General features: G+C 41.0%; 1 protein-coding gene across 1 annotated transcript in view; it reads left to right on the top strand.

Moving 5' to 3' along the window:
* LOC132113928 (GPI ethanolamine phosphate transferase 2-like) overlaps positions 1-26503 on the top strand; it is a 103163-nt gene that overhangs the window by 57343 nt on the left and 19317 nt on the right. Inside the window, exon 9 of the mRNA XM_059521985.1 lies at positions 14965-15371. Coding sequence (XP_059377968.1) covers positions 14965-15371 — 407 coding nt within the window. The remainder of the gene's footprint in view (positions 1-14964; positions 15372-26503) is intronic.

Consider the following 26503-nt stretch of genomic DNA (forward strand, 5'->3'; position numbering starts at 1 on the left):
GCATCTTTAAACTGTTTTATTTGGTTCCTTTTGCACTTTAATTGTCAATCAATCAGTAGCGTCAATCAACCATTTATATGTCATCAAGAAGAAAATTATTTATTTATACTCTTGATAGTTTTCAGTAGTAATTGCAAGATACTTTAATGCGTTTACACCAATAAATTATGATGACGCTTTCTCCGAAAATCTAGGGTGTTTTCAAACGTTTGGAGGGAACTGCTAATGTAAGAACCAATCTTAAAGGGATACTCCACCCCAAAATGAACATTTTGTCATTACCCCCATGCCGTTTCAAACCCTTAAAAGCTTCGTTTGTCTTCGGAACACAATTTAAGATATTTTGGATGAAAACCTGGAGGCTTGAGAGTGTCCCATAGACTGCCAACTAATTAACGGTGTGAAGGTCCAGGAAAGTATGGAAAGCATCGTCAGAATAGTCCATCTGTGATTCAACCGTAATGTTATGAAGCGATGACAATACTTTTTATACACAAAGGAAACAAAAATAACTAATCAACAATTCCTCTCCTCTGTGACTCTCCAAATCAGCGTAACGCCATTTTGACAAATCTAACTTCTCTTCTGTATCTGCCACGCCACAAGGATACATTTTTTACGTGTATTTACACTTTGGTTTGAAAGCAAACAACGCATTGGCGAAGAGCGAAGTGTACGCCATTTGCGTACAGCTCAGTTTTGCCAAAATGGCACTATTCTGAATTGAAGAGTCACGGAGGAGAGGAATTCTTGAATAAAGTCATTATTCTTGTGTTCTTCGTGTACAAAAAGTATTGTCGCCGCTTCATAACATTACGGTTGAATCACTGATGGCAGATGGACTATTCTGATGATGCTTTTCATACTTTGACACTGTTATTTATGAACGAAGCTTTTACGGGTTTGGAACGACATGGGGGTAAGTGAATAATGACAAAATTTCCATTTTTGGGTGGAGTAACCCTTTAAGAAACTTTGTTAGCTTCAGATTGAGCTGCTGTTTCAGGTTCCATGATGAATGTGAGATGAGAATATGACCATCAGATCAGGGATAGAAATGTCTTTTTTAAACATCAGCAAAGTTTATAACGTTGGTAGGGTCTCACAAAAACATTCGGGGTCATACTTATCCACAAAATCATATGAAAATCATTCACACAGGCAAAGGGCTCATGGATTAAAAAAAAATAATTTGCTCCAGAGTTAATGAGATAAGAAGAGGACACCTCTTTTAATTACCTCTTTACAGGAAAGAACGATCTCCCTCTCTCTCTCTCTCTGTGGCACGCAGTAGAAAATTGCTGACAGTCAGATGTGAGAATAAACAGAATGATCATTAGGTATGAAATAAGGCAAGGCAGTGACTGTAAGAGCCGAGTGAAAGTTTTGCAGCATCACTCCTCGATTCCCAGTTGAGTTCCTGTCACCTTCCACCTTCCAGAAGGCTGGTTGTCATTTGAAGCATCAGTCGTGCTCAATATTTCATGAGCAGGTTTTCGCTCCGGTTTCCATCTCTGGTGGCAAGAGCTCAGTTTCATGCACAGGGAATATGTTGGGCTCTAAATTAAATGCTGGTTTTTGGGAGCATTAATGTTGAATAAAGAGAAATCATCCAGCCTTGTCCTCTTCAAGGGGACGTATCATGGAAATCAGGATTCTTGGGCTTGTTTGATGTACTGTGTGTGCTAGAGAGTGACACACACTTGAGTACTCGAGCATGACAGCGATGATCATTCAGGAAAACTCACTAATGATTTATGTGATCGGTGATGATGGCATATTGAGGTTAGGATAGCAGTTCTATCAGCCCATGCGTTCCCTGGCATCAAATCCTATAGGAAATAAGCTACGAAAACACATATACTGAAATCTATACTGCGAAACGGCTCATTTAGACATTTTTGTGGTTGTGACCTGTAAACTTTATAACTCATTTAGAAAATCTGATACTGTTTTGGGTGCAGGAGCCCATTTCTTTGGTTGGACAATATTAGCACAATATTTGTGCAATGTCATGTTTTATAATAAAATAATAAATAATAATAAACAAAAAAAAAAAACTTGGGGGGGAAAAAAAGCAAAAAAAAAAAGTTGTTGAAGTAAAAAAAGATATATATATTTTTTTATATATATATATTGTGCTTTATTTTAAAATGTTATTATCATTAACAGTTTAAAACATTTTATCATAAAATAGAAAATAATATTCGTAATGGTTTTTATACTGTACAAATTGTATTTTCTGTCACCCTAAACCAACCTTACCAGGAGACAATTGGCTGTATTTCCAATTAATTCTCCATATAATGGGCTCTCCGAGGATTCAGGTCAATTTGACAGAAATTTGAGTTACTCCCACATGTGTGACAGTGACCCCTCAGCAGATACCTGTGAGACACAGGTGAAGTGAATCATGGGATTGACGCAAGTTGCTCATGATTGACAGTAACCTCCCTCACTGATGGCTTATTGGAACTGTGAGATCAGTAGAAATTAGAGATTGATGATCATTCTAAAAGCATTAATGCTTAATACTTAGATCAGTGTCAAAAGAATCTTGTTTCTATGACAAAAACTTTTGTGTATTCCTATCATATTTTTTTTTTCATTGGCAGGACATATGTTTATAATACATTCGTGTTTATAATAATAACAAAAAATATATAATAATAATAATTGTAGTAATATACAAAAATCAATGTTACAAAAACAGTTCTTGTTTTAAAGGTGATTCCAGCAGATGTGGGTTGTGTCTGTATTTCATGTCCCTCGCTGTTGGGAATTCTGGCACAGCGTTTAATTAGTATGCATTAATTGCCTCCTGATCAATTAGTGCTGCTGTCATCCTTGTTAATAGAGATGTTTACTCGACACTTCAGAGGGTGTTTTGTTTTGCATTATAATCCAAAGCCCAAAAGTTACTCTCACTCTGATAAGACCACATCTCTCAGTTCTGCATGTGTTTTCAAATGTGCTCATTTGCATATTCTTAAGGTTTTTTAAATCTTTGTTCAAAATGTAATAATATACTCCATTCTGAAAGAGCCTTTTTTATATATAAAAGAGGTTATTTTAAATACTGGTCACTGAAAGGTTCTTTGTGGAAACAAAATGGTTCTTCTCTGGAATCACAGCAAATGAATGGATACATGCATACATTCCCTTTTGGAACCTTTATTTTTTATAATGTACTTATTGACCAATATTTGCCAAATTTTGAGCTTAATCTATTAATAAAATTGATGCACTCTATGAAATTACACTTTGATTTTACATTTTGTAGAATTTTTTTATTTAATTTTTATTAAATTTTAAATAATAACTTGTTGTGAAAAACAAATAATTTTACCACACCTTCAAATCCAAAAAATTACAATGATAACAAATTTGCCTCTATTCATATTTTTGTTGAATAATTGATTAAAAGAAAGCTAATTTTATATTGACTGTATTAATAGGCACTGTTTCAAAAGAGTTTTCTTGTCAAAATATGTCAAAAAAGCAAACAATTTCACTGTGACGTTCTAATTTTTGTAAGTCGCTTTGGATAAAAATGCTAAATGATTAAATGTAAATGTAATTTTTATTAGTGTTAATTGCGTTAACGAAAACTGACGAAAAGTTTTTTCCCCTGATGAAAACAAATGATGACGAGACAATAATAAGATCAATAAAAGATAACTGAGACTAAATGAACATGTAATATCCTTGATGAAAAAAACGAGACTAAAATGTAGTTAAAAGAACAAAAACTTTACCAAAACCTTTTTATTTTTGTTGAAAAAAGTGGAGCCAAAACATTGCAGACTGCTGTACAAAACTCTTGTTATGTGAGTGTTCATATTTGCGGTTGCCAGATATCAAGACCTTAAATAAGAGCTTTTAAGTTAAATGGATGCGTACTTTGCCCAGCTTTTGCTTTATGCAATCTGGCAACCATTCATTCAGACATAGTCTCAGAAAAATGGTTGCAGGAATCTCATTTTTCATGGTATCTTCAGATTTGAAATTGAAACTCATTAGACATGTGGCTTTCAACCCATTAGTTTTCTAGATGCTCCAGGACTGATTTCATGTATTTTTATATCAAATTAAAAACATTTCAGTGTGGTAAAAAAAATTTCAAGGCACTTCAGTGTCTATAACTTTTAATATTTTTGAGCATTATCAACTCTGGTTGATAAAAAGTAAAGCCCAAAGGGTCTTCTTTCCAAAGACACCGAAATTATGTGTGTAACAAAAATTAGTAAGGAACTGTTGCAATTTTAAATTAGGTAGGGCACTTCCAGCTGTGACTCCTACAACCCGAATTCCGGACAAGTTGGGACGTTTTTTAAATTTTAATAAAATGAAAACTAAAAGACTTTCAAATCACATGAGCCAATATTTTATTCACAATAGAACATAGATAACATAGCAAATGTTTAAACTGAGAAAGTTTACAATTTTATGCACAAAAGGAGCTCATTTCAATTTTGATTTCTGCTACAGGTCTCAAAATAGTTGGGACGGGGCATGTTTACCATGGTGTAGCATCTCCTTTTCTTTTTAAAACAGTTTGAAGATGTCTGGGCATTGAGGCTATGAGTTGCTGGAGTTTTGCTGTTGGAATTTGGTCCCATTCTTGCCTTATATAGATTTCCAGCTGCTGAAGAGTTCGTGGTCGTCTTTGACGTATTTTTCGTTTAATGATGCGCCAAATGTTCTCTATAGGTGAAAGATCTGGACTGCAGGCAGGCCAGGTTAGCACCCGGACTCTTCTACGACGAAGCCATGCTGTTGTTATAGCTGCAGTATGTGGTTTTGCATTGTCCTGCTGAAATAAACAAGGCCTTCCCTGAAATAGACGTTGTTTGGAGGGAAGCATATGTTGCTCTAAAACCTTTATATACCTTTCAGCATTCACAGAGCCTTCCAAAACATGCAAGCTGCCCATACCGTATGCACTTATGCACCCCCATACCATCAGAGATACTGGCTTTTGAACTGAACGCTGATAACATGCTGGAAGGTCTCCCTCCTCTTTAGCCCGGAGGACACGGCGTCCGTGATTTCCAACAAGAATGTCAAATTTGGACTCGTCTGACCATAAAACACTATTCCACTTTGAAATAGTCCATTTTAAATGAGCCTTGGCCCACAGGACACGACGGCGCTTCTGGACCATGTTCACATATGGCTTCCTTTTTGCATGATAGAGCTTTAGTTGGCATCTACTGATGGCACAGCGGATTGTGTTTACCGACAGTGGTTTCTGAAAGTATTCCTGGGCCCATTTAGTAATGTCATTGACACAATCATGCCGATGAGTGATGCAGTGTCGTCTGAGAGCCCGAAGACCACGGGCATCCAATAAAGTTCTCCGGCCTTGTCCCTTACGCACAGAGATTTCTCCAGTTTCTCTGAATCTTTTGATGATGTTATGCACTGTAGATGATGAGATTTGCAAAGCCTTTGCAATTTGACGTTGAGGAACATTGTTTTTAAAGTTTTCCACAATTTTTTTACGCAGTCTTTCACAGATTGGAGAGCCTCTGCCCATCTTTACTTCTGAGAGACTCTGCTTCTCTAAGACAAAGCTTTTATAGCTAATCATGTTACAGACCTGATATCATTTTTAGCCATTTGTTGCCCCCGTGCCAACTTTTTTGAGACCTGTAGCAGGCATTAAATTTTAAATGAGCTAATTAAGTGGATAAAAGTGTAAAATTTCTCAGTTTAAACATTTGCTACGTTATCTATGTTCTATTGTGAATGAAATATTGGCTCATGTGATTTGAAATTCCTTTAGTTTTCATTTTATTAAAATTTAAAAAACGTCCCTACTTTTCCGGAATTCGGGTTGTATAATGGGGGTCTGGTTAACAGGTTAAAACTAAACAGTTGACTAAATATGCTAAAAAAAAAACTAAGTTACATTTGACACAGGACTAAGACTAAATTAAAAATAGCTGAGAAAATGAACACTTATTTTTATTCAGTTTAGATTCATTCCATTATAAAACATGCAATGTACACTTCAGTCCCTAATGACTAAAAATGCTTTTTCCCCTAAATAAAGAATCTATGCTACTCACATTACAGAAGTAAAATAGGCTGTAAATGCTGTTTCATGTTGACCTCAAAAACAGCAAAAGCAGGCTGTTTAATTGGATTGGTCAGAGAGAGAGAAAGAGAGAGATAGAGAGGGGGGGGGGGTGTAAAATGCTTGTGAAAAACCCATTTACAGTGCAGAAGGCGTAACATTATAAGTGGACTTCAGGGAAAGCATAAAATACTGTACATTATGTCTACTTTTAAAGAAACAAACAGGCTGTTTAGTTGCACATGAGCTGATGGTCAGACACACACACACACATGCGCACACACACACACACACACACAGAGGGAATTTCTTTCTGTTTTTGGATAAGTATATAGATTAGTGCGCGTGAGCCTCTTAGCTCAGAGCTCGTTCCTGCAATGATGAAACCATCAGAGACCTGAACGCAGCCCAGAAAACAAACTCCTGATGCATTTGTGCTGCTTTTGGATCATGGATGCAAATATTCCCTTCGCTGGGACCGACAATATGAAAAAGTAAAATGAGATGGTTTGCACAGAAATGAGAAGCGAGAGCGAGTTTGTCCCAGACGGTGTTTACACAAACACAAGTTGCTTACACAATCCATTTCCCCAGCGGGTGACTTACACCCAGGTGTTGCCCGGGTGATGTATGGGAGGCAACAGTTGCCGTGGCGAGGCCTTCTCACACTGGTGAGATGTGACCGGTCGCCATGGTAACACACATCAAGGCTGCACATGGTCTTATCCATCATGACCAGGGACACACACACAACCAGCCACAGAGCGACCAATTAGTATTGCGTTATCAGAGCAAACGGTGTGCTGTTGAGATACTGTTTATCACTTACAAATACTGTCTGTAGTTTTAACTGCACATTTAGCTTCAGTAATGTGAGGGAAACTGAATAAAATAAGACATTCTATTGTTTATGTGCCAATGCCATGCCATGAAGTGTGTGTGTGTGTGTGTGTGTGTGTGTGTGTGTGTGTGTGTGTGTGTGTTTGTTTGTTTGTTTGTTTGTTTTTATTTTTTATTTTTTATTGCCCTGGCAGATATTGTCATTTTAACTTGATTACACCTAGTGAAAAAATCTGCCACTGCAGTATAACAATCATATAGCCATGATCCTGCATCCATCCACAATGCTGTGACATCATGCAAACACCACTCACATCATGTTCACAAAAATATAATATAAATAAAAATATAAATTAATAATATTTTTGTCGGCTGTGCAGCTGCGATTAGAAGAAAAGAAAAATTGTTTCAGAATGCAAAAGATTATGATTACATTTAAATTAAATATGATGAAAACAAACCTTTGTGTCTTCAGAATAGCAGGCAGTGAATCATTCATAATGAGATCAGAAGCATGTATTAAGATTGACTGATTTTGATCACTTGCCGTGGTGCGTGATTGTGGTTCGGAAGAAATCGACCAGTGTACAGGATTCCCCAGAGAAGTGTGCGTGCGTGTGTGTGTGTGGCTGTTAGCACTTTCCGTTTGAGTCAACACTGCTCTACATTTACTCACTGTGGGAAACGCTTATAACGTGCTCTCACGTCTGTTTGTGTGTGTGAGTGTGTTTGTATGTTAGCTCAGGGCTCTACACATCAAAGTGCTGTCTGTAGAGTTGTTTTACAGTGGTGGACAGCAGTGACTTCAGTGTCAGCAGCGTTTTACTGTCACAAACTGTCAGATGTTTTTTGCCCTTTTCAACTCTCACTGCTTCACCTTTTCCACTCCATTTCTCTATCTATGCTTCATATCTGACTCCTTGTATTGTTTTTTGTGCAAACTTTTGTCTGTATGGACGATGCCATACATTATGTGTTGATGAAGGGATGTTTGGAGTGAATGTGTTGCAACAATTGGAGGCACAGCAAGCTCTGTGCCATATAAACTACATGCAAACTTTCTTTGTTACATGTATCATGAATGCATTTATCATTTGTGCTCTTCAGAAGAAACAGCACATTTTTTTGTTTTGGAAAAAGAAATGCATCATGGTTTTTCACAAAAATATGAAGCAGCACAACTGTTTTCAACATTTATAATAATATGAAATGTTTCTTGAGTAGCAAATCAGCATAATAGAATGATTTCTGAAGGATCATGGGACACTGAAGACTGAAAATTCAGCTTTGCATCACAGGAATACATTTAACAATATATTCACAAAGAAAACCGATGTTATAAAAAAAAAAAAGATATTTCTACATTTTCTGGTATTACCGTATTTTTTAAAGACATTTAAAAATAAAAATAAAAAGAATCCTACCACCTCAAGTCCATCTCAGAAGCTCAATAGAAGAGAAATATCCTAGAAATCCTCTGATTAAACCTATATTTCATTCAGTACTGAAAATTATATTAATAAAACGTACTCGGTTACTAAACGTAACCTCGGTTCTCTCTAGAAGAGCGAACGAGTACTGCGTCTTAGCTAAGACGCTACGGGAAAAGTCTCTTTTCACGAAATACTGAAGCAAAATATTATCCTTAATTTTGTATTTTTGTAAAGCGCATTTGCAGCAGTACACAGCCATAGGCGAGACGGCTCGTTCGCTCATTGGCTTGTTCTGCGGCAACTGCACAGCCTATCAAACGCAGGCTGATGCAACATCAGACCAATAAGGGCGCTTCGCGCCCTTCTTGCCACTTCCCGCCGAAACGGGTGTGGCCCAACCTATAAAAGGAGCTCGAAAAGGCTGACTCACCTAAATTATTTAATCGCCGAAGCGAACCAGAGTGAATCGTACGCACGGCAGAGAACGCAGTACTCGTTCGCTCTTCTAGAGAGAACCGAGGTTACGTTTAGTAACCGAGTACATTCTCTTACGAGAGCTCTCTCGTACTGCGTCTTAGCTAAGACGCTACGGGAACCCAATGTAAAACGCAGTGCGCGCAGGGATCACACACCAATAAACCTGAAGCAACGCCCAGGATTTACAGTGCACAGTCACCTGAGGGACTCACAGAGAGTCCAGGACAGAAAGGGGGAAAGCCCTCCATCCTATATCTAGCAGCATCCGTAGATGCGGCAATATGACATCACACAGCCGAGGCAAGGCCTGACCAATGTGGCAATGCGGGTCTTACGCAATACTGCCCATATAACAGTCGGCAGCGCATAGCGCTCGTGAACTCAAAATTCCCCTCAGGGCCCTGATTCGACTATACCGACAACAGCCTTGCTTGCAAGGCGGGGACCTTCAGGTTATAGAACCTGATAAATGTAGATGGCGAGGCCCAACCTGCCGCCATACATATATCCTGCAAGGAGATCCCAGTAGACCACGCCCACGACGAGGCGACGCCTCTTGTGGAGTGTGCTCTGACGCCCAACGGGCACTGAAGGCCCCTGGAAGCGTAAGCTAACGCTATGGCGTCAACTATCCATCTGGATAGAGTCTGTCTCGAAACAGCCATTCCCTTGGAACGTCCACCGAACGAGACAAACAGTTGCTCCGTCTGCCGAAAGGCAGCAGAGCGAGACACATAAGCTCTTAAAACCCTGACAGGGCAAAGAAGACTCGAGTCTCCATCCTCCCCTGACACCGGCAGGGCAGACAGGGCAATAACCTGAGCCCGAAACGGTGTGTTGAGGGATTTTGGCACATAACCGTGCCTAGGTTTGAGTATGACTCTTGAGTCATTGGGCCCAAACTCCAAGCACGACTGGCTCACCGAGAGTGCGTGCAAATCACCCACACGCTTCACAGAAGCGAGAGCCAACAAGAATACTGTCTTGAACGACAGATGCTGAAGGCTAACCGATTGGATAGGCTCAAAAGGGGGACCCTTCAAGGCCTCCAAAACCGCTGCGAGGTCCCACATAGGGACTGACGGAGGTCTGGGAGGATTCAGCCTCCTAGCTCCTCTGAGGAACCGGATGACTAAGCTCTAGCCTGAGTGATGGTATTTAGCACTCCCACTGCGAGATCAGCGGGTAACCGTTGAGCGCCCACACATGGAGGGACCACAACTCCGGTTGAGGGTGCCAAATCGAGCCCCTGGCCTGCGAGAGGAGGTCCCTCCTCAACGGTACCGGCCACGGGGCGACATCTGCTAACTGCATCAAATCTGGGAACCATGGTTGGTTCTTCCAAAGAGGTGCTACAAGCAGTATTGAACATCTCGTTTCTCTCACCCGTTCTATCACCTGCGGAAGGAGGGAGACGGGAGGGAACGCATAAAGCGGGCAGCACGGCCATCTCCATGACAGCGCGCTTTCGTTCTTGGAAAAGAACGCGGGGCAGTGAGCGTTTTCGTGGGACGCAAAGAGGTCCACCTCCGCCATGCCAAATCTCTCCCACAACAGCTGGACTGTTTGCGGGTGTAGAGACCATTCGCCCGTAGGAACATTGCCTCTGGACAGCCTGTCTGGACCCAGATTCTGCAGTCCAGGCACATGCACTGCTCTCAGCGAGCGCACATTGCGCTGAGCCCAAACCAGTAGGCGTTCCGTCAGCCTGCACAGGTTTCGGGACCCGAGACCGCCCTGGCGATTTATGTAGGACACCACGGACATGTTGTCCGAACGGACTACGACGTGGTGATCCTTGATATGGGGACAAAAGCGCTTCAGCGCCATCTCCACTGCCAGCATTTCCAGGCAGTTGATATGATGGAGCTTTTCCCGTTCTGACCATAGGCCAAAGGACGGTCTGCCTTCGAGCAGCGCTCCCCATCCCGAAGTGGAGGCGTCCGTCGACACCATTTTCACACTCGGGGAAGTCCCCAGGCTTACACCTGATCGGTACCAGCTGTTCGCTGTCCAAGGTGCTAGAGCCGCAACACAGCTCTGATCGATCTTGAAATGCAGCCTGCCAGACGCCCACGCTCTGCACGGCACCCGAGCCTTCAGCAAGAACTGCAGGGGGCGCATGCGGAGCAGGCCCAGCCGCAGAACCGGAGATGCTGAGGCCATGAGACCCAGCATCTTTTGACAGTGTTTGAGCGACACAGTCGCGCCCAGCGGAAAGAACTCGCTGTGCGCTGAATGCCCATCGCGCGCTGTGGTGACAGCCGCGCCGTCATGGAACACGAATTCAGAACTATACCCAGAAACAGGATCGTCTGACTGGGGTTCAGCGAACTCTTCGCCCAATTGACACTGAGGCCGAGCTTCTCGAGGTGATCGAGTAAAACGGCCCTGTGGTCCACGAGCTCCGCTCGTGATCGGGCCAGAACCAGCCAGTCGTCCAAATAATTCAGCACTCGTATGCCTCTGAGTCTGAGAGGAGCGAGCGCTGCATCCATGCACCTCGTAATCGTACGAGGAGCTACGGACAAGCCGAATGGTAGGACTGTAAATTGGTATGCCTGGCCCTCGAGGCGAATCTCAAATATCGCCTGTGGTTTGACGCTATCTGTATTTGAAAATACGCGTCCTTCAGATCTATTGACATGAACCAGTCCCCTCTGCGAATTTGCGCGAGGAGCTTCCTGGTCGTGAGCATTTTGAAACTGCGTTTCATCAATGCCTTGTTCAGCTGTCTTAGATCCAGTATGGGCCTGAGCCCCCCGTCTCTCTTGGGCACCAGAAAGTATCTGCTGTACAGCTCCCCCTCGCTTTGAGCTTGAGACACAGGCTCTACAGCCCCTTTGCTCAACAGTTTTGATATTTCGGCACGAAGTATGTGTGCTACTTCTGTTTTGACTGTAGTTTCGACGCGCGCTGAAAAGCGCGGTGGGCGTCGAGAAAACTGTAGCGAGTAGCCTCTCTTTATAATGCCTAGCACCCAATCCGAAACCCCTGGAAGCGCTGACCATGCATCTGCATGAATGGCTAAGGGCTGGATGCGAAACGCGCTCTGTTGACTGGGCAACGGCGGCGCTCGAGTGTGCTGCGCATCTGAGGCGGGGAGCGCGCTGATCACAGCGGGCGAATCGCTCTTCCTCGACCCCGTTCCGGCGCTTAACCGACTGGGGGGAGGCTGAGCGGGTCCCGTGGGACTCGATATATCTGCGAGTAACGGTGGGCTGCATGTGTGCACATTTACCACCTTCAACTCGCTGTCTGCCTGTGCAGAATGTACGTGCACGGGCCTCATTTTTACAGAATCCCCGCGCCGTATGTGACATAGTGTATGTGGGCACTGGGAAGCGGGAAGTTTACTATGCGGCGCGCTCGACCGATCTGTGTCGATCTTATGTGCGCTAGCCCTGTGTGCAGGGCTGTGCTTAATTGTGGAGATGGGCACTGGGTAGTGGGCATCATCACTGCATTTATAGCACCATCGGCCGTGGCCGGACGAGCGTGCACGGGTTTCGTTTTTACAGAAACCACATGACGCGTGTGACATAGTAATTGTGGGCACTGAGGGGTGGGCACGTTTACTATGCAGTGTGCGCGACCGACTTGAGTCGACATTATGGGCGCAGGCCCTGTGTGCAGGGCTGTGCTTACATGTGGAGATGGGCACTGAGGAGTGGGCATCGTCACAACATTTATAGCACCATCGGCCGTGGCCGGAACACCAGAAAAAAACCCCTTTTTTGTGAAACATCTGGGTAGCCGTGATAACGGCTTTTGTGTGCAGGCAAGCGGGCACTCGTGCAGGCTTGCGCATTGCAGAAGACACTGAGGCAGTCACAACTCTTGGAACTGCAACAGCGGCGCGCTTGGGTGAGAGCTCGGCCGCAGCGGAACTCGAACACCGGCGCTTTCCCAGCAGTGCTAGGATGCTTTCGGGGCTTCTGGCTTCACCGCAATCCTCTGCCGCGGCTCCCGCGGCGCGGGCCGACGGCTTGAAGAGCGAGAACGGGGTCCCGAGCTGCGTTGCTGACGCTGTCGCGATGACGCAGCAGGAGGCGGTGGGCGTGAATGAGAGCTCTGTGGGGCCGGTCTAGAGCGGCTAGCTGCAGAACTGGAGCGCTTCGGCAAGAAGTGCTTGAACGCCTGCGAAGCTTTCTGGTCCTCGGCAAATCTCTCCACAAACTCGTTGACGGAAGATCCGAAGAGGCCGGCAGGAGTTAGCGGCGCGTCAATGAACGCAGCGCGCTCAGACTCCTTGATGTCAGAAAGCGTCAGCCACAAATGCCTCTCAGCCACCGTAGCGGAAGCCATAACCCGTCCCATGGCCTGTGCAGCGGACTTAGTAGCGCGGAGGGAGAGATCCGAAGCACTCCTCAGATCCGCGAGACAGATCGCTTAAGGTCCCATCTCATCCAGCAGCAGAGAATATCCGTGCGAGCAGCGATGACGTCATGCGGCAGGCTTTGGATGGCAATGCCGCCTTAGTCCGCCGTCCAGCAGAGGGCGGGCAAAGGTGCGCTGCTATAGCCTGTTCCACCGGCGGAAGTGACAGGTAGCCTCTGTTCTTAGCACCGTCCAGTGTGGAGAATGCTGGCGAAACAGATGAGCGGATTCTCGCCAAGAATGGAGCATCCCAAGCTTTCGCCACTTCTTCGTGAAGCTCAGGAAGAAAAGGGGCGTGCTTTGAGCTTGAGGAAGAGCGCTCATCCGGAAGATAGCTACCATCCAGCCGGGAACGTGAAGGGGGCGCTGGTGCAGACCACTCGAGGCTGAGGCTCGCCGCGGCCAGCGAGAGTACACGCATCAGCTCCTTATCAATATCCCCCCGTCTTCTGGGCCTCTGAGCAGCGGGCGCGAGATCCACGGAGCTCGCCCAACCCTCACTGCCCGAAGCAAGCAGAGAGCACGTGTCTTCTTCCTCCGATGCGGGCCTGAGATCCACTTCCTCAGATGACGTGTCGGCAAGCAGCGGACGCTGAGCATCGGGAAGCGATGCAGGGGAGGCCGGCGAAGCGGAGGGAACCGGCAAGCTCGGCCGAGCTGGAGGCGGTTCTGGTAGGCGCTGCGAGCGGCACTGCGGCGCAGCGGATGATGCAGGCTTCGAGAAGGATGCCAGGCGAGTCCTCAGAGTCACCATAGGCATCAACTCGCAATGAGGGCATCCGCCGTCAGCGAGCGCGAGCGCTGCATGGTCCTCACCCAGACAGGAGACACAGATGACGTGACGATCTCCTTCGCTGAGCGGGGCTCTGCACAAGCCGCACGAGGGCATCTTTAAAAAGACGCAGCTCTTTTGTGAATGTGCGTCGCAGGGCGAACACACACACAGGATATACCAGAACAACGATGTAAAGGATATGGGCGCCGGATAGCGCAGCAGGAACGGCAGTGGAAGGCGGCGATGCCAGCGGCTTCAGGATGGCTCGTCCTGCTGATATGCTCTTCCAGATGGCGCTTGCTTCCTCGTGATCCAGCGATGCGTGAGCTTCGCTGAAGAGATGAAAAATCAGGTGAGTCAGCCTTTTCGGGCTCCTTTTATAGGTTGGGCCACACCCGTTTCGGCGGGAAGTGGCAAGATGTTGGTCTGAACATCTTATTGGTCTGATGTTGCATCAGCCTGCGCTCGATAGGCTGTGCAGTTGCCACAGAACAAGCCAATGAGCGAACGAGCCATCTCGCCTATGGCTGTGTACTGCTGCAAATGCGCTTTACAAAAATACAAAATTAAGGATAATTTTTTGCTTCAGTATTTCGTGAAAAGAGACTTTTCCCGTAGTGTCTTAGCTAAGACGCAGTACGAGAGAGCTCTCGTAAGAGAACTAGTTCAATTGGTAACTTATGAATGTGTTTTTGCTGTGTATTTTCTTTGTTTCACCTCAGCAAACTGGACTGGAATCAACAATTATCTTTGATTATATTGAAAGTGACGTGACATTCAGCCAAGAATGGTGACCCATACTCAGAATTCGTGCTCTGCATTTAACCCATCCGAAGTGCACACACACAGAGCAGTGAACACACACACACTGTGAATACACACCCGGAGCAGTGGGCAGCCATAGCTGCCTAGGAGAGAGTAGTAAACAGCGAGGCAGCTCACTAGGTTTGAAACAAACCTCTCTCTCATTCTAGGGCTCTGACTGGACTCTGTCGGAGTTGGACGCTCTTTTGCTGATTGGTACGGTGGGTCACACCCTGAGTTTGGGTTCCAGCAGCTTCATAGAGGAGGAGCACCAGACCTGGTACTTCCTGCTCAACACACTGTGCCTGGCCATCTTCCAGGACGTCTGCAGGAAGTACTTCAGGGAACAGAGGCATCGAGGTGAGGAACAGGACGAAGGGCCTTTGCTTCCCTCCAGCACGGAGGAAGGACGGTCATTCTCCCCGGCGTTGGAGCTGGGAATGAGTTCAGGCTCAGAGAAATGGCTGGCGCTGGCGACCCCACTGCTGACCTTGACCTGCTGCCGCCTGCTGAGGTCACTGAATCAGACCGGGGTGCAGTGGGCGCACCTGCCCGACTTTGGACACTGGCTCAACAGGTGAGAACACAGAGACATGATGCTCGGATTTGAGTCCTTATTATTTATGTTAGGTAACATTTAAATAAATTAATTATAAATAATTTTGGTTTATTAATTTTTAAGCATTTTATATCAAGTATATTTAGCTAGAAATAAGGTTACTGATGAAAAGTTTACAGTTCTTAATACCAGTTGCAACAGATACTAAGCTAATACTATCTTTCTTATTCTTTCTTACCTTTCTTGGTTCTTATTAAAGGGATAGTTGACCCCAAAACTAAAATTCTGTCATTAATTCCTTCATGTCTATTCAACCCGTAAGACCTTCGTTCATCTACGGAACTCAAATTAAGATATTTTTGATGAAATCCGAGAGCTTAATTGACCCTCCACAGACAGCAACACAACTGACATGTTCAAGGCACAGAAAGGTACTGAAGACTGTTAAAATAGTCCATGTGATATCAGTGGAGACTGACATGGCAGAGAAGAAATTATTGAATAAAATCGTTAATTTTGTTTTCTTTCCACACACAAACTATTCTCGTAGCTTCATAAAATTGGGGTTGAACCCCTGATGTCACATGGACTATTTTAATGAAGTCCTTACTACCTTTCTGGGCCTTGACTGTATCAGTTGCATTGCTGTCAATGCAGATTCAGAAAGCTCATGTTTTTAGCTTTTAATAACTTTTTGATATCAAGCATGTCCACAGTAGGGAGTATTTTACAGTATTTTTTAATAGCCATGTCTGAATTGACTGATTTGGATGTTAAGTTTGAACTTTTTAAGGAGGAGCAAAAGCTCACTGCTATCAAGGAAAAGAAATAACTTGTAATAACTGTAGCTGTTTTCAGTCATTTTTGAGGATGTGCTGCTCTGCTCTGAACCGTAGTGGGACGTCTGATGTCTGCATAGGGAGGTGATGGTGCATTCACACTGACTGCGATTAAATCACGCAGGTTGTCGGGTCGCTGCGCTGCTTGTTGCTCGTAGGCGTTTCAGCTCGACAGCAGTATTGAACCGTGCCTGTCATATCATACAGTCTCTGTCACTCAAAATGAAGCTGCGGTGGAAGATTATCAGTGAACATCAAGTGCTCTGGTCTGTTCCTCAAACAAGACTGTCATGTGACTTCAGAAGACTCGGACTACAGTCAGACAGCAAGCAATTAAGGTTCACAATAGGGCTGCACGATATTGGGAAAAAATGACATTGCGATATTGTATTTTTCTGCAATATATATTGCGATTATTTTTTTCTTACAAACAAAAATGGGGTGAGCACACTTACATTCTCATTTTAAATGATTTAAACATCGACACCATCGTGTCAATTGATTAATATGCGCGAGGGAGAGAGAGCAAGACAGCGCTCATGTTGTTTGAAAACTGCTCGCTCTCTCTCGGTCTCTCTCTCTCTCTCTCTCTCTCTCAATTCAATTCATATTGCTTTATTGGCATGACATACAAAGGTACATATTCCTAAAGCATTGTACATAGCAGAATAGAAACAAACAAAACAAAAATACATGCAAAATAAATCCATATACATTTCTATAAACATTGATGGTACTTCTAATGTACTCTCTGTCTGTCTCTCTCGCGCGCGCTCTCTCTCCCTGTCTGTCTCTCTTGCGCGCTCTCTCTCTGTCTCTCTCGCGCGCTCTCTCTCCCTGTCTGTCTCTCTTGCGCGCGCTCTCTCTGTCTCTCGCGCGCGCTCTCTCTGTCTCTCTCGCGCGCTCTCTCTCCCTGTCTGTCTCTCTTGCGCGCGCTCTCTCTGTCTCTCGCGCGCGCTCTCTCTGTCTCTCGCGCGCGCTCTCTCTCTCTCTCTCTCTGTCTCTCTCGCGCGCACTCTCTCTCTCTCCGTCTCTCTCGCACTCTCTCTCTCTCTCTCGCGCCGCCGCGCGCTCTCTCTGTCTCTGCCCTGTTAAACTTGCATGTGGTTTTCAGTCCTGTCAATTATAAACTTTCACTCTATGATGGTTAAGCTGTTAATTAATCCGCGAATCACATTCGTCAAGGGCAGGGGAGTAGCTGGCCCGTACAGTTAATGAATAACGGATCAACTACGACTATCGTGGATTTGTACATCGCGATATCGATGCTTAAACGACACATCGTGCAGCACTAGTTCACAACCTCTGAATCTCACAGTCTTTGGTTTTATATCTGAGAGAAGGATTCTGGACTCTCTTTTGGAATTATATTCAGACCGACTTTTTGGCTAGTGAAAAGACACTGCAAAGAAGTTTTAATATATTCGTCATTTTTATTATGCATTTTAATCGGCTTTATAATAATCATTCCAACTCTTTTCAAGATTCTTTTCTCACACCGCAGGACTGTTTAAGTATCTGGTAAAATCGTAATAATGACCAAACTAGTCTGCATAACAGTTCTATTTGTGAATGTTATTTGTCAGCTAATCAGATGCCTTCTTGCAGTTTGTTGGATAAATTTCCTCCAAACTTCCAGCGTTTAAACACACTTCATCTCGGGCGATTACATTTGTTCTCTCCTGCGTGTTGTGATCCATGAGTCTCTCTAACACACATACACACACTTACAGCCAGATGGTACAGCGCTGGTCTCTGCCAGGATTATTCTACCCCATTAGCCAGTATCCAACCGGTCAGCCAATCAAAAACCAGCTTGGTCTCACACAAAGACCCTCAAGAGTAAATACACACAGAATTTGCCAACAATCCTGAACAATTTTTACTCCATTTTTTTTTTGCTCTCTGTTTAGTAACTTTATCCCTGTGTAAATTTGTACATAGGTTAACATTCAGCTAACATTAAATTACATTTCTGCTTACTTTTGTTCATAAAACAGTTGCAAGGGCCCATATGCTACTCTTTTTGAGGTTTCTGGAATTGTAAATTAGTTTTACATGACCACAGTTTCTCTAGTCTCAGCATCACATGACGTCCATCTTATAAATAATGGCACAAAAAATGGCAAGTGTTTTCTTGTTGTGCTCTGATTGGTTAATTTTATTAAATTTTTGACATTTTTGCCCAAGCAAATCTGTTTATTTTCTGTTTTCTGAGTTATGTCTGGTAGATGAAATGTTAATGTAATTTTTTTGTTGACTTTTTAATTTTTTATTCTACGCTCATTTCTGACTCTTTCTTTTGTGAACATGATTATGTAAATGCGTTTGAAAGATTTTTAAATAAGTCTCATCTGTTCACCAAAGCTGTATTTATTTGATTAAAATTACAGTAAAAACAATAAAATTGTGGAATATTAGAAATACGGCTCTTCGTGTGAAGTTTGAGTGTCCAGTACATACAGTTGATTCCAGTTAAAATGTATAAAACACCCATGTAATTAGTATATGAAATATGATATGAAATTCAATGCTCTATTTAGAATGAAAAGTATTTGTTTTATTTAAATTAATTAACTTATTTTTTTAATTTTGTTTTTTATTTGTCCATTTCTTGTTTCTTCTTTATTTTCGTGACATTTTGTCTAATTCCAAACTGTTTTTTTATATATATATAATGAAAACAGTTCAAAAGAACAGCATTTAAATAGAAATTTAAATATATATGTTTTTGTAACATAACATGCAGTAACGAGTAGTGCGTGTAATATGAGGGTGCTTAAAATAAATTTATTTTTGCCTGATATATTGTTTTAATAGCACCTTAGAAGTCAATATTAGTTTCATACATATAAACATGATACACTTATATCCAGAGAATAGAATCTGCTCTTTCAGTCTGTATCTGGTGTTTATAGAGCTTATACGTTAAAGCTCCCCTCGTGGGACCGCGTGGGATCGATAGAACCCATCTCTTAAGTGCATCACCTGACGTCCACATCTTAAAAGCCTTCAATGCCACACATAAAGACGTTTCTCGGCATGTCTCTCTCTTGTCCACCAGCCAGCACTGATGGAGAATAATTACTGCGGTTGTAATAAATCTCTGTTCATTCGTACAGGAGAGATGGACATGTGCCAGAGTCTCTGTAGCACTTCGCTGGGGTTACAGGAAGGAGAGTGTGATTTCCTGTCCTTGTGGTTTGAATTGGTGGACTTCTCATTACATATATGGAGCTTATAATTATACGTGCTGTAATGAATCTCAGCGTAGAAGGCTTTTATTATGATTATGTTTAAAGTGCACAGCATGAGAGCAAGTGAACTAATGCGGAACAGTATGAGATGTTTGAATTTAGTTTAAAAGAATAGTATATCTAAAATACAATAAAAAAGGTATCTTTTAGTCACCATCATGTAGATGATCCTCATTATACATTACTTTCTTTAGTGAATTAACAGAATGATAAAGCTGCTCTTTTCCATACTAATGAAAGCGAATCCAATTTACAAAAAAAAAAAAAAAAATATATATATATATATATATATATATATATATATATATATATATATATATATATATATATATATATATATATATATATATATTATACTGTATTACATTACACCTTTTTTGTTCAGAGTTTGTGTAAACTTTGTTTTTAAAAACATCATTGATTTGGAATTTGGGTAGTATAGTGTTTTTAAATTTTGAATGCCTTGATTATTTTATTCCAGTTAGATTTTTTTAGACTTGTGTTTCTCTGGGATTTGGTGGCTCCTATTATTCTTTTAGTTTGCACTAATTTATATATATTAACTAATTAATATATACATTTTATGTCAGTAAGAATGCTTTTATTCAGCAAGGCTGTGTCGTGTGACAAGTACAATTCTACAGAATATTTCTGTTTCAAATCTTTCTATTCAGTAACGATTCCTAAAAATCAGTTTCGCAAAAAAAAAAAAAAAAAAAAATATTAAGAAGAACTGTTTTCAGCATTGATAATAATCAGCTATAGTTCGTCAGCAGCAAATTAGCATATTAGAATGATTTATGGATCACGTGACACTAAAAACTGGAGTAATGGTGCTGAAAATTCAGCTTTGCATCACAGGAATACATTACATTTTAAAATATATTAGATATTTTAATTTCTAGTAATATTTCACATTATTATTGTTTGTACTGTATATTCGATTGAATAAATGCAGCCTTAGTGAGCATGAAAGTTAACAGTTTAAAAAAATCTTTGACCCCAACATTTTAAATGGTAGTTTGGTTCATATTTCTGAGATCTTCATTGGATCTCTAAAATCACTATTGCTGGATTTTAGGTCCATGTGTATATATATATGTATATTTGTTATATATGTATATTTATATATATATAATGTACACAATATATTTATGTTGTGTTTAAGGGCAGAGGACGCGGCTCTCTGCATGCACACTTTATGTACTGAACTGTGCTCGGGTGCTGAATTAAGCTTTTCATGTCTTTTTGTGCTTATATGTTTAAACTGGCAATGTGTATTAGTACGTTCAGTCACGGGAGGAAGTGAAGAAGGACTTGGTTTGGTGTTTGCACTGCTTTCCATCTGCGCACCGAACTCGGCGCGCAAACTCTCAGCAGTTGCTGCAAATTTGTCAGCTGACATCCATGATGCCAATCTCCCGTTCCAGCACATCCCAAAGCTGCTCTATTTGATTGAGATCTGTTGACTGTGGAGGCCATTCGAGAAAAGTGAACTCATTGTCATGTTCAAGAAACCAGTCTGAGATGATTTGAACTTTTTGGCATGGTGCATTATCCTGCTGGAAGAAGCCATCAGAAGATGTGTACACTGTAGTTATCTTCTGTAAATTTTCTGCCCGGTGTTTGCTTATTTTAAGCAATCTGGCAACCATGCGCACGTGCTCACTCCTCATTGCGGAAGCACCACCGGTGATGATCTGAAAACACTAACAAGCTGGAGTTTAGCGATCTAATGAAAGCATCATTCAGTCGATCCGTGTTCTGTCATGAGATCTCGACTGTATTGTTTGCGATTGTGATTGCTGCATAAATGCACTCGACCACTGATGTTTGAATAGAGAAACAAAGACTATGGCCATTTGGAATTATTATTAGGGAATTTCAATGTTATATTTACCAGTTTTCATAATATAGAGAGAGAGAGTGCAAAAGTCTTTGGTATTCATTTATATTTATATATAAGAAATAGCTATGTGCTTCAGCAACTAGCTCCCCATTTAAGAGGGTTTTTTAGTGTCAGTGGGAACATAGTTTCATGCCACAGAGCTTCTCTTAAAACCGCAGACAGTTGACAGACTTGTGTTCTTAGCTAAAAAAATTAATTAATAATAAAAAAAAACGTATGTAAAAAAAAAATTAATTAAATAAAATACTTATACCAGTTGCATAGTTTAAATTGTGAATTGCATGCACTAAAAAGTTGTCAGTGCACTTTCTGTACTTGTTTTGCACTGCTTCAGTTACATATAGGCCTACATGTGTCCATTTAAAAAAAGCAGTAAGTGATCACTTGGTCTAGATTTTGTTTAACTGCTTAAATTAGCTGTTTAATCTAAATTGTTTTTGTTGTTTTATTTTTTGTTTTTATGGGCAAAAGAAAATCATGTTTTTTATTATTTAAATGCAAATGCAAACATGTCAAGATATATATCAAATATCGTAACAATTTTGACAATGATAACAATGATGAGATATATATATTTTTTATATATATATATATATCGCTCAGCCCTAGTGCAAAGTGACGTCACTTTGCCAAGAATCTGTGAATGGCTTGATCTGAGAAAGTGCTTATGATATGTGGGGATTCAAAAATAAATAACAAAATCAGCACTGGATGGATTTTTATGATTATAGGGTATTTGTGTACAAACACCATGTAAAAGTGAATTTTGCATCCGATGTCACCTTTAAGCTATATGCAGTTGCGGTCAACTATTAAGCACAAAATGAAATATTTCAACTAAGTTTAAGATTACTAAAACTTAAAATTGCTCTGTATTTAATCTAAAATACAAATAAATATAAATATAAAAATAAATATTATATATATATATATAAAGGGATGGACATGGTCAGCAACAATACTCAGGTTGGCTGTGGCGTTTAAACTATGCTCAATTGGTACTAAGGGGCCCAAAGTGTGCCAAGAAAATATCCCCCACACCATTACACCACCACCAGCCTGAACCACTGAGACAAGGCAGGATGGATCCATGCTTTCATGTTCTTTACGCCAGATTCTGACCCTACCATCTAAATGTCGCAGCAGAAATTTATACTCATCAGATCAGGCAACATTTTTCCAATCTTCTATTGTCCAGTTTTGATGAGCCTGTGTGAATTGTTGCCTCTGTTTCCTGTGTGTGTGTGTGTGTGTGTGTGTGTTAATATATATATATATATATATATATATATATATATATATAAATATATATATAAATACACACACACACACACACACATATACATATATATATATATATATATATATATATATATATATATATATATAAAAAAGCACACAACAAAATTACTAAAACTTTTAAATTAAAAATTTAAATATGAAAACAAAAGCTAATTCAATGTTTTGATAAATACTGTAATATGTAAATTAGAATTTAATTGAAAATTACTATAGCTAAATCTGAAAAATCTAAATTAAATTTTAAAAAATATTTTAAAGTTATTAGTTATTAAAAAATCAATAAAAATGGCTAATACATCTGAAAATATAACAACAAAAGCTAATTCAAATAAATACTATGAATACTGTAACAATATAAATAATAATAAAATAAAAAAGCGCTGGTTGAAGTTTGTACAAATTATTCAGTTCCAGTGTTTTGTTTTATTTTATTTTATTTTATCTGGTTATTAATAAAAACATACATAGATTTAATTTGATTATGAACAGTATTTATACAAATGTTTGCTAACACAAATTCTATACACGCCTAATAAGTAGTCTCGGGCCATATAGAGCTTTATAGATGAGTAACTTAAAAGGTTCATTTAGGATATTGCCTGTAGAGGACAGCTGTCTATGTAGGCTGTAGACAGCAAAGTGGATCACTAGGTGTTGGAACAGAGCCTCTGTCTGTGTCTGTTTGTTCTGTGAGTAATGAGCAGTAGATTGTGTGGCTTCATGTCAGGGTCACATTCATGCAGATCTTTAGCACTTACCTTTCCTTCACTTCACTTCACTACACACACACACACACACACACACACACACACACACACACACACTCATCTCTGCTTCACTCCAAGACACACACCTCATCATGTCTGCACTGCTGACACACACACATACTGTACAGGCACACCTTTTGGCCCACACCTGATTACCTTAGACGAGAAGAGCACACCAGCTGCATTCTGAACACTAACACACACACACACACACACACACACACACAGCGGCTCAGTTTCTCTGCCTCCTGAATTCTGATGGACTATTACATTTATCAGTACTTGAGATTTTTGGGTTATTTGAGATATTGAGATATTAATTTCAATAATTAGACATGTTACCTCCCATTTGTGTCAGTTCCAAAATCTTTTTTTTTTAGTTTTGTGAATATTGTTAAATATAATATATATAATGCATGTATATATCAGGAGTGTTTGAGCCATTGGTTGCTCTGTTCTCTAGATATCGAAACAACACAACAATATCTCAAAATCACATTCACTTATATTATAATCCAGTAACATTTCAAAACAGACCTACCATGAAGCATTGTGAACGACATGACTGAATCAATGTCCTGTTAGAATATACAGTGGGCACGGAAAGTATTCAGACCCCCTAAAATCATTGGTTCATTTTTTTCCTCAATGTACACAGCACCCCATATTGACAATTTGCACATTTATATAAAAAGAAAAACTGAAATATCTGAAATATAAGTATTCAGACCCTTTGCTCAGTATTTAGTAGAAGCACCCTTTTGATCTAATACAGCCATGAGACTTTTTGGGAAAGATGCAACAAGTTTTTCACACCTGGATTTGGGGATTCTCTGCCATTCCTCCTTGCAGATCCTCTCCAGTTCTGTCAGGTTGGATGGTAAACATTGGTGAACAGCCATTTCCAGGTCTCTCCAGAGATGCTCAATTGGGTTTAAGTCAGGGCTCTGGCTGGGCCATTCAAGAACAGTCCCGGAGTTGTTGTGAAGCCACTCCTTCGTTATTTTAGCTGTGTGCTTAGGGTCATTGTCTTCTTGGAAGGTGAACCTTCGGCCCAGTCTGAGGTCCTGAGCACTCTGGAGAAGGTTTTCATCCAGGATATCCCTGTACTTGGCCGCATTCATATTTCCTTCGATTGCAACCAGTCGTCCTGTCCCTGCAGCTGAAAAACACCCCCACAGCATGATGCTGCCACCACCATGCTTCACTGTTGGGACTGTATTGGACAGGTGATGAGCAGTGCCTGGTTTTCTCCACATATACCGCTTAAAATTAAGGCCAAAAAGTTCTATCTTGGTCTCATCAGACCAGAGAATCCTTCAGGTGTTTTTTAGCAAACTCCATGGGGGCTTTCATGTGTCTTGCACTGAGGAGAGGCTTCCATAGGGCCACTCTGCCATAAAGTCCCAACTGGTGGAGGGCTGCAGTGATTGACTTTCTACATCTTTCTCCCACCTCACGACTGCATCTCTGGAGCTCAGCCACAGTGATCTTTGGGTTCTTCTTTACCTCTCTGACCAAGGCTCATCTCTACCTCTCTAACCAAGGCTCTTCTCCCCCGATAGCTCAGTTTGGCCAGACGGACAGCTCTAGGAAGGGTTCTGGTCTTCCCAAATGTCTTCCATTTAAGGATTATGGAGGCCACTGTGCTCTTAGGAACCTTAAGTGCAGCAGAAATGTTTTTGTAACCTTGGCCAGATCTGTGCCTTGCCACAATTCTGTCTCTGAGTTCTTCAGGCAGTTCCTTTGACCTCATGATTCTCATCTGCTCTGACATGCACTGTGAGCTGGAAGGTCTTATATAGACAGGTGTGTGGCTTTCCAAATCAAGTCCAATCAGTATAATCAAACACAGCTGGACTCAAATGAAGGTGTAGAACCATCTCAAGGATGATCAAGAAATGGACAACACCTGAGTTAAATATTTGAGTGTCACAGCAAAGGGTCTGAATACTTAGGACTATGTGATATTTCAGTTTTTCTTTTTTTAATAAATCTGCAAAAATGTCAACAATTCTGTTTTTTTCTGTCAATATGGGGTGCTGTGTGTACATTGAGGGAAAAAAAATGAATTAAATGATTTTAGCAAATGGCTGCAATATAGCAAAGAGTGAAAAATTTAAGGGGGTTAAAATACTTTCCATACCCATTGTATTTCAATATATTTAACTATTTTGCAGCAACTTTATATATATTGCCTTTTATACTGATACCCAAAAATATGTTTAGCTAATGATCCCATTAAGCTATGAAATGTCTTGGTTATGGAAACATTATGGAAACATTCCATTTTATCATTTTGAACATTTAAAACAAGTAACACCGTGTCCTAACCAGACACAACGCAATGCTGCGACAAATGATAAAAGGGATCTTTTCCATGTTCCTCAGAGTTTTTGTCCCAGCCACGACAGCAACATGTGACAAGTGGCAGGGGATTCTATTTTATGAAACGTTTCTATTTTGGACCAACATTACATTAACTATGACAATGATGATATCAGGTACTGATTGTGTGCTTTATTAATTTGTTGAAATGGTTTAATGTGAGTTTGTTATACATTCAACTAAAATCTTTCAGAAATGTAAAAAAAAAAAGAAGAAAAATCCATGATTGATGTGTAAAGAGAGTTTTTGTGCAAACATTTTAAGAACTTTGAACAAATGTTCAGTTAATGTTTCTGGAAGAACATTTGTTCATAGCTTTGAGAGAGCCTTGTCATAACATTAGCCAAAATTCTGATAACACACTCTTGTTCATATATATTTTATATTTTTAGATTGTATTTGTATGGGAAATAAAAGACTTAAAGTTAATAGTATTTTATTTGATATTTTTTTATGCTTTGTGGGGTGATTTATTATTTGCAATGTCGGTTTGAGCATTTGATTTGTGATTTGAGCATTGAATTATAGATTTATTTATGACAGGTTTATGCTTGGTTGATATAGAAAATTAAATATCAAATACAAATGATTTTTAATACAGTTCATGCTTCCCCTGGGGAAATGAAATTGCATTTGAGCGTCTGATTTCTCATTTGAGCAGCTGTTTTGAGAGTTTGATTTTCACTTG

Source organism: Carassius carassius, chromosome 33, assembly GCF_963082965.1.
Source record: "Carassius carassius chromosome 33, fCarCar2.1, whole genome shotgun sequence".
NCBI classification, from domain to species: domain Eukaryota; kingdom Metazoa; phylum Chordata; class Actinopteri; order Cypriniformes; family Cyprinidae; genus Carassius; species Carassius carassius.